The 10,000-nt window shown below is 47.8% G+C and overlaps 1 protein-coding gene across 1 annotated transcript in view; it reads right to left on the bottom strand.

Annotated features, from left to right (window-relative positions):
• The window catches only part of cxxc1a (CXXC finger protein 1a), a 23,987-nt gene that overhangs the window by 8,695 nt on the left and 5,292 nt on the right, over positions 1-10,000 (bottom strand). The window contains 6 exon segments of the mRNA XM_073469909.1: positions 1-66; positions 139-240; positions 322-507; positions 702-842; positions 844-858; positions 6,609-6,766. The exon segment at positions 1-66 is cut by the window's left edge and continues 152 nt beyond it. Coding sequence (XP_073326010.1) covers positions 1-66; positions 139-240; positions 322-507; positions 702-842; positions 844-858; positions 6,609-6,766 — 668 coding nt within the window.

Below are 10,000 nucleotides of genomic sequence, written 5' to 3'. Positions count from 1 at the left end.
CCTGTGGCGCTGCTTGGCTTTGTGACGACGAGGCTTCAGCTCCTCTTTAGGGACGGACACAGACTTCTACAGGGCAGACAGGTGTGTTAGTGACATCATCAGTGACATCATCAACGCTGTGGCTCAAACCGCCCTCACCTTCTTCTCCGTCTTCTTCTCTCGTCTCTTGACGTGTTTCACCTTCACGGCCTTCTTCCTCATAGAGTCCAGCTGAGCGTCCTCATCCTCGCTGTGCCACACCTGCAACAGGAAGACACATCACACACAGGAAGTGCCAGTTCTGACAGCTGATTGGTCAGAAACACTCACACACACACTCACCAGGTCTCTGTATCCGGCAGCTTTGTACTGCTCGTACAGCTCCAGCTCGCTCTCACTGAACACGCCCTCTTCCTCCTCATCCTCCTCCTCCTCCTCCTCTGTCTGATGCCCCGCCCCTTTCCTCAAGAGCCCCCGCCCCCTGCCGCCGCTTCGACTCATCTCCTCGTCTTTGACACGAAGCATCTTCTGCTCAGAGATCAATGACAGCATCAACACAATCGTTCAATCAGATCAATAAACGTGACTTTATGTTAGAACTGCAGTTTATTGAAACATGTTTATTAACGAGGCTGCAGGTGTGAACAGGCTGTGATGGTGGTGATGATGGTGATGATGATGGTGATGATGATGGTGATGATGATGGTGATCATGTGACTCACCCGGGCTCGGACCTCACACTGCCTCAGTCGACACTTCTGTCGGATTTTGTTTGGACCTCCGAACTTCTTCATGTCTTTACAGAAGTCACACTGAGCGCAGTCCTCCGTCCTCAGACAGGCGTCACACTCGCCACACATCCGGGGCTGAGCGCTTGATCTGACACACAGTAATACACACAGCAATACACACAGTAATACACACAGTAATACACACAGTAATACACACAGTAATACACACAGTAATACACACAGTAATACACACCGCAATACACACGGCTAACACACAGCTAACAGCTAACAGCTGGGTTATTGTAAACATCTTAGCTCTGGTAGTTAGTCAGTAAAAACTGCCTTAATATCTGTGTATGAAAAATCAATGATCATCCCTTCAATAATCAATAATCAATAATCAATAATCAATAATCAATACCTGATCTGAGCCAAACTAAAGACGGATTCAGTGAACTTCACTTTTTATGAATCTGTCTGTAAAGTACCTAAAAACAAAAAAGCTTTTAAGACATCCAGCCTGTTGAAAAACATTGTGGACCGTACTGCCAGGTGAAATATTGCTGCTGCTGCTACATTTTTTATTTTTTTTGTTTATATAATTTGTTACATTACATGTGTTTTGTCTGCTTGTGTTTTTTGTTTTTCTTTTATGGATTTTTTAATTTTGTCTTAATACTCCCTGTACATCCCTGTTGTTCCATGTTGTTTATATTTTGTCTTTAATGTGCTAATAAAGTTTGATTTAAAAAAAGAAGATCAAGAAGGCGCCACGGACGGCGCCACGGACGGCTGCCTCGGTGCTTCGCTCCGCAGTACTTTGTTTGTTTTTGTTTATTTGTCACGTAATAAGTTGTCCTTCCCTCATCCAATACACTCGGGAGGAACTTTTAAAGTCTGATCATTCAACTGGTCACACTTTTTCGCTGGATCCTGGAATATTTTCGGACCTTTTAGTTGGAGGAGCAGCCGCTCTCTATGGGATGTTCAGGAGACGCAGACGGGGCAAACGAGCCGGCGCGCTCGTTAAGCTCAGACAGCGGGGATTTCGAACAGCGCTCCCGTCAATACATCTGGCAAATGTCCGCTCCCTGAACAATAAGATGGATGAACTGCTGCTTCTTAACAGTAGAAACTTGGACTTCTGCAGATCTGCCGCCCTGTGTTTCACGGAAACCTGGCTCAGTGAACACATCCCGGACACCGGATTACATCTGCCGGACTTTCATATTCTCCGAGCGGACCGCGTAACGGAGCTCTCGGGGAAGAGGAGGGGAGGTGGAATCTGCTTTTATATTAACGAAGGTTGGTGTACAGATGTCACAGTGTTAAACAAATCATGCAGCCCCCACTTGGAGTCACTTTTCATAAACTGTAAGCCGTTTTATTCACCGCGGGAGTTCTCCTCGTTTATTCTGGTTGGTGTTTACATCCCACCTCAGGCCTGTGTTACTGAGGCTTTACAACACCTGGCTGACCAGATAACGGACATGGAGAGGAAACATCCAGACTCTCTGCTCATTGTTCTTGGGGACTTTAACAGAGCAAACCTCAGCCGTGAACTGCCAAGATATAGACAGCATGTTAAATGTCCCACCAGGGACAAAAACACTCTGGACCACTGCTACACTATTTTAAAGGACGCATATCGCTCTGTCCCCCGCGCAGCTTTGGGGCTCTCTGATCACTGCATGGTTCATCTTCTCCCAAATTACAGGCAGAAATTCAAATCTGCTAAGCCTGTAGTGAAGACTGTGAAGAGATGGACCACAGAGTCAAAGCTGGAGCTACAGGCCTGCTTTGACTGCACAGATTGGAGTGTTTTTGAGGCTGCTGCTACAGATCTGGACGAACTCACTGACACTGTGACATCCTACACCAGCTTTTGTGAGGACATGTGTGTGCCGACCAAAACCTTCTGCACATACAGCAACAATAAACCTTGGTTCACTGAAAAACTCAGGATGCTTCGTCAGGCCAAGGAGGAGGCCTACAGAAGTGGGGACAGAGTCCTGTACAACACGACCAGGAACACGCTGACAAAGGAGATCAAAGTGGCAAAGAGGTGTTACACTGAGAAGCTGAAGAACAGTTTCTCAGCTAACAAGCCTGCGTCAGTGTGGAGAGGTCTACAGGAGATCACCAACTACAGGAGACCATCCCCCCACATTGCAGTGAACCGGGAACTGGCTGACGACCTGAATGTCTTCTACTGCAGGTTTGAGAAGCCAACATTCACACCCATCACCCACTCCAACATCAAACAAACCTCATCACCCCCTACACCACCCTCACCCCTCCCTACTGACCCCCCACCATCACTCAGGATCTGTGAAGAGGATGTGTGTCAGCTCTTCAGGCAACAGAAGACCAGGAAAGCTCCAGGCCCAGACGGCGTGTCACCCTCCTGTCTGAAGGTCTGTGCTGACCAGCTGGCCCCCATCTTCACCCAGATCTTCAACAGATCACTGGAGCTGTGTGAAGTCCCCTCCTGCTTCAAAAGCTCCACAATAATCCCGGTCCCCAAGAAACCGGCAATTTCTGGACTAAATGACTACAGGCCCGTAGCCCTGACGTCTGTGGTCATGAAGTCCTTTGAGAGACTGGTGTTGAGCCACCTGAAGGACATCACAGGCCCCCTGCTGGACCCCCTGCAGTTTGCATACCGGGCAAACAGGTCAGTGGATGATGCAATCAACATGGGTCTGCATTACATCCTGCAACACCTTGACTCCCCAGGGACATATGCTAGGATCCTGTTTGTGGACTTCAGCTCGGCGTTCAACACCATCATCCCAGACATCCTCCACTCCAAACTCACCCAGCTCACCGTCCCAGCCTCCACCTGTCAGTGGATCACAAACTTCCTGACAGACAGGAGGCAGCAGGTGAGGTTGGGGAAAATCACATCCAGCACCCGGTCAATCAGCACAGGCGCCCCCCAGGGATGTGTGCTCTCCCCACTGCTCTTCTCCCTATATACCAACGACTGCACCTCGAGAGACCCATCTGTCAAACTCCTGAAGTTTGCAGACGACACAACGGTCATCGGCCTCATCCGTGACGGTGACGAGTCTGCTTACAGACGGGAGGTGGAACAGCTGGCCCTCTGGTGTGGTCAGAACAATTTGGAGCTGAACACGCTCAAAACTGTGGAGATGACAGTGGACTTCAGGAGTAGCCCCCCTATACTGTCCCCCATCACCATTTTAAATAACTCCGTGTCTGCTGTGGAAACCTTCAGGTTTCTGGGATCTTCCATCTCCCAGGACCTAAAGTGGTCTCTCAACATAGACTCCATAAACAAAAAGGCCCAGCAGAGGATGTACTTCCTGCGTCAGCTCAGGAAGTTCAACCTGCCCCAGGAGCTGCTGATCCAGTTCTACACAGCAATAGTTCAGTCTGTTCTCTGCACCTCCATCACCGTCTGGTTTGGATCAGCCACCAAACAGGACAGGAAAAGACTGACACGGACAATAAGGTCTGCAGAAAAAATCATTGGTGCTAAACTGCCCACCATCCAGGACCTGTACTCATCCAGAGTCAGGAAACGGGCAGGAAACATCTCTGCAGACCCATCACACCCTGGACACAATCTGTTCGAACTTCTCCCCTCCGGCAGGCGCTACAGAACACTGTTCGCCAAAACAACCAGACATAAGAACAGTTTCTTCCCCCAGGCCGTCGCACTGATGAACACTTGATCAGTCACCCAGTGTCAGTAACCCCCCTGACTCCAAAAACCATCCACTCATAGTCTTTACATTCACAGACCAAATTGCACTTTATATGTATATATATATTTATATATTTCTACCTGTACATAACTGAACAACACATATCCACACTGTAAATAATATAATATAAATATACTTAAATATATATTTATATATTTATAATAGTCCGGACTTCTGAACACTTTTTAACTCACTGTTCTTTGTTGTTCTTGTTCCTTCTAGTTGAATGTTGTTATGTTTGTTTATGTTCATGTCTATGTCTATGTACATTGTGTGCGAAGAAAAACCAAGTCAAATTCCTTGTTTGTGTTTCACATACTTGGCCAATAAAGCTGATTCTGATTCTGATTCTGATTCTGAAGACAGATTCAGTACAGAACCTGCAGGTGTGAAACACTGAACAGCTTCAGATGTTCTCACCTGAAACACGGACTGACAGTCACAGGTCAGAACTCTGTCGTATGAACACACCCGTCGCCAAAAATGCTTGTGCCCCCCACTTGAGGCACAGATCTCTTAAAAAAAATACTTTAATTTGTATTTTATATTATCATAGTAGCTAATTTTGTGTTGAGAAATACTAATGTTGCATTCTTTATCATTAAAACATTAAAAATATAAAGAAACAATGGTGTGATTTTGTTTGATTGATGGGAATCTACACTGCAACAGCCTATCACGGCCTTACTGAAAAGAAAGTTAGGCTACGTACGTGACGTAGCCTTTGTCACTGTAGCCGCTCAACAGTTACCGCGCATTTTTGAAAGTGAAGCTGGATGAGTTTTCGCCGGCTTATTATTTCATTTCTAGTTCATGGACTTGTTCACTGCGGTGACACTTGTGAACAGCGCTTCTGACTGCGTGAAGGCACTGCGCACAGAAAACCAGTTTTCTGCACTGCGGGATCTCTGCGCTTCTCCCGCCACAGCCACCGAGGCTGTGCCGGTGACCGACCCCGGTCCAAGCAAGAGAAGACGCACAATTAACAAGAACCTCTGCGGATTTGCAGTTGAAGAAACAGTTGGTCAGCTACAAAGTGACATAGACAAAAAGACTGAGTTCAAGAGATTGTTTTACAGTGTTATCGATGCTGTGCAAGGAGAGATGGATGCGCGTTTTGGAGAGCGCAGTAGCGAGCTCGTTGGCGCACTGGCTGCTTTGAACCCAGAGGCCGAGGATAATTTCCTGGACCCATTAAAGGTAACCCCTCTCCTGGTATCAGCTGAAGCTGATGTGGTTGAATCTGAATATACTGTGGCTCGTGAGTTCCTGGTGAAGAAGATGACTGACACCCCGGTTCCCCCCGAAGATGGAAAATGGACAATAGCCAACATCCTTAGCACATTCAACTGTGCACTCCAGGCTATGCCGACTGTTGTCACAGCCTACACCCTTGCCCTAACTTTAGCTTCCACAGCAATGTGTGAAAACTCATTTTCCACGCTCAAAAGCGTCTTTTCAGAGCATCGGCGCAGTGTGCTGCACAGACGCAAGGCCCAGCTGATTCATCTTGCTTTTGAAAAGGACCTCACTCACAAGTTTGAGTCCAAGTGGAAGGATATGTTGATGAGGAGGTTCAGCTTGTGGAAATGCCGCCTCCCGCTGTACTGACAGGAGGGACTGGAGAGAGGACAGTGCTGCCTGCACTCAAAGTACCGGTAGGTTCAAAGTCTCTGTATGTACATGTGTGCTTGCGTGCGTGTGCGTGCATGCGTGCGTGCATGCGTGCGTGCCTGTGTGTGTGTGTGTCTAACGGCAATGCATATCCCTCTGTTGACTGCTTTAAAAGGCAGTGTTTGAGAGATGCTTCTGGTGTTACATCTAATATGTTGTACAGTCAAGTGTTTTATGGATATTCATAACATTGCTTCTATGTAATGTATTGCTTTAAATTATGAGGACTGATGTTGTAGGCTATACCTGGTGATATTGCTGTTGGTTATGTTTAACGTGATGATTACGTGCTGCGCAAACAGAGTATAGGATATAAAAATATACGTACTGTAGGCTAATAATAATTGTGCCCTCCCATGCATTTCATATGCCCCCCTTAAGACTGAGGTCTGGCGACGGGTCTGCGTATGAATCATATTAAAGTTCTGTTCACAGATGAAACAACTGACTGAATACATCTACAGGATACACCTGGTTGCTGGGTTACCTGTGAGCCCCGCCTCCTGTCAATCTTGGGTTGGGGGGTGGAGCTCCTGTCTCCATCAGTTTTGTCCTCTCTCTCTGTCTCCGACTCCTTCTCCTCCTTCTCTTCCTTCTCCTTCATCTTCTTTGGACGGTATTTAATCTCCAGAGACGGCTCTCTGTCTGCAACGGACACAACACACAGCTAACACACGGCTTACACACAGCTTACACACAGCTTACACACGGCTAACACACAGCTAACACACAGCTAACACACGGCTTACACACAGCTTACACACGGCTAACACACAGCTAACACACAGCTAACACACAGCTAACACACGGCCTACACACAGCTAACACACGGCTTACACACGGCTAACACACGGCTAACACACGGCCTACACACAGCTACCACACGGCTTACACACGGCTAACACACGGCTAACACATGGCTTACACATTGCTAACACATAGAAAAAGAGGAAGAAGAAGAAAGAGAAGGAGAAGAAGAAGAAGAAGGAGAAGAAGACTTTGACTTTAAAAATAACTTTATTTAGTTACTCTCAAAGATAAATCAAAATCAGGTGTGCATCACTGGAACAAATCAACAAACAAAACAAAACAAAACAAAACAAAACAAAACAAAATAAAAACAAAACAAAACAAAACAAAACAAAACAAAATAAAAACAAAACAAAACAAAACAAAACAAGACAAACAAGCAGTCAACCAACCAAAATAAAACCAAAACAATATTTGACCAATCAGAAGGAGAGCAGCAGCTCTCCTGCCCCCCACAGAGCACAACACTCCCTCCACCGCCCAGAGCGCTGAGAAGAGTCCAGATCACCAACAGTGTGATGATACGCGTGTTCCACCCTGAGACGAGCAGCCAGCAGCCCCTTCATCACCTGCTCACCCTCAGTGCTTCCTGAACCCGTCACCTTGTTCTTCCTGGAGATCCAGATCGCCAGTTTCACACCGCAAACACAAAGTTCACCAGAATACACACCTGCTTCTTCCTCACCAGGTATTTGGGACCATAAATAAACAACTCTAAAGAAAATTGTTCCCCAAAACCTGAAACCCAAGACTCCAGCAGCCCCAGCAGACCGGCTAGGCGAGGACACCCGGTGAACAGGTGAACCAGAGATTCCTCCTGTGCACAGAACAGGCAGCCCACCCCATGACCCGGGTCCAGGTGTGCTATGTGTCTGTTCGTAGCTATTGCTCCATGTATAATCCCCCACTGGAGGTCAGCTGCCCGTTTCTCAACAGGCAGCTTATACAAGGACCTCCAGCTGCCTGTCCGGGACTTATCCCAGCCAAACACCTCGGTCCACCTCGACACCTTCACTCCGACCAGGGAGCCCAGATGACACACCTTCACGCAGAGCTGGTACAGCGGCTTCTTCTCCACGGACTCCAACTTCCCAAACCTGGGAGTAACGAAAGTTAACAGCTTGTCACTGTCCTCCTGCCACTCCCCCACCACAGGAGCAACCGTCAGGGCTGGAAAGCTGTAAGGGCCTCCGTCATCCCACGGTTCAATGCCCGCAAAGTTCCTGACATAAGTCCTCATGGGTCCTGGCAGGGAAGCACAGACCTCCTTCACCAGTCTGTCCAGGATCCTAGTGGACCTGATGTCCATCCTTTGAGCCAGTCGCTCGAGAGACGCCCCAGCACTGTACATCAGATGTCCCAGTTTGAGACAGCCAGCTCTCTGCAGAGCGCTGCACAGACTGGAGGAGGACAGTATCTGCGATGTTATGAAGGTGTTGTGCAGTAATGGCTCCTCCAGGAGCCACTTGCCAGGTGAAGCAGCAGGATCCCTGTTGTGTCTCAGACCCTGCCACACCTCCAGGACTGAAGTGTAAAAAGCTGTCAGGCCGGTGAGATCCACCTCATCCAGCCGGACCAGGAACAGCTGTTTGCTGTATCCCAGTCTGCCTACTTTCTGCAGAAGCTGCTCCGCGGTCTCCTGCCACCGCAGACCACACTGGTACAGCAGCCTCTGCACAGTCTATAGTCTGAAGGACATCATCTTTGCTCTTACATCCACCAGTCCCTGTCCTCCTTCCTCCACTGGAAGATAAAGAGCTGCAGCTCGGATCCAGTGCTGTCCAGTCCAGAAGAAGTCCACCAGATGCTTGTAATAAAACACTCAAGTCTCTGCTTTTTTCCCCCAGCATGTCTTTGTTTGACTGGACATCTATGTGTTCCTCACACTGCCTGATTTCTTTTTCTAGCTGTTTAAAAGCTGCTTTAGCCTTGGCTGTGGAGTGTGATGTGTACTGCTGACAGAAGACCCTGATCTGTGCCTTACCTACTTCCCACCACTGACCTAAAGAAACAAAATGCTCTTTCTTCCCTCTCCAGTTCTCCCAAAACAAACAGAACTGTTGGCAAAAGGCCTTGTCCTGGAGAAGCTTGTTGTTAAAGTGCCAATACGAAGATGTTGTTTCTGTTTGAGAGGAGACTAAAGTGGCCATGATGAGATGATGATCTGTAAACCCTACTGGTGTGATGGAGCTGTCACTGAGTGTTGGCCTGAGGCTGTGGGAGATGTATATCCTGTCTAACCTGGCTGCACTGACTGTGTTGTTGTTGTGATTCACTCTGAACCAGGTGTACTGTCTGTCCCCTGGATGCTGGACTCTCCATGTGTCACAGAGGTCTAAAAGACCAACCAAGCTGTTCAGTGTCATGGAGGACTTTGGATGAGGTTCCTTGTTCATCCTGTCAGAAGTAAAACACAGCGTGCAGTTCCAGTCCCCCCCCCCATTATGATGTTATCCAGGTTTAGCTGAGACAGTTCATCCTTCAGCTGCTCAAAGAAACTCACTCTGTCTGGTCCTGCGTTTGGAGCATAGACATTAATAAAGGAGAAAGTGACACCGTCTATTTCTGCCACAACCACCAAGGCCCGTCCTCTCACTACTTCTACAGTGGACAAGATGTTAAAGTTCAACCTTGTTGAAAGACAAATGGCCACGCCCCCCTAAACATCTGTCCCATGACTGAGAACGCAGGAGACCTCCGTCCATAAAGCCCAGTCAGTCTCATTGTCAGCATCAGAGTGAGTTTCCTGAAGAAGCATCACGTCCAGTTTCCTCTGCTGAAAAGTGTCTTTAATCAGAGCTCTTTTCTGTTTATCCCTCCCTCCATTCATGTTTAAGGATCCCACACTGAGCCCGTCCATGGAAAGGGAGAGGACAGAGAGAAGCAGCAGCAGCAGACAGTCAGCCATTAGAAACACCCTGTGATGCATGACCATGTTTAAACTTTCACTTTCCTGCTGCGTCTCTTTTTGAGACCAGCAGCAGGCTTTTTCAGTGTGGTGATGTGTTTCTTTAGTCTGTAGCGTTTCTTTTCATTCAGGGAATCAAATCCAACCAGTTTCTGTAGGAT

Source organism: Pagrus major, chromosome 7 (assembly GCF_040436345.1).
Source record: "Pagrus major chromosome 7, Pma_NU_1.0".
Lineage (NCBI taxonomy): Eukaryota > Metazoa > Chordata > Actinopteri > Spariformes > Sparidae > Pagrus > Pagrus major.
This window is presented reverse-complemented; position numbering and strand designations above follow the sequence as displayed.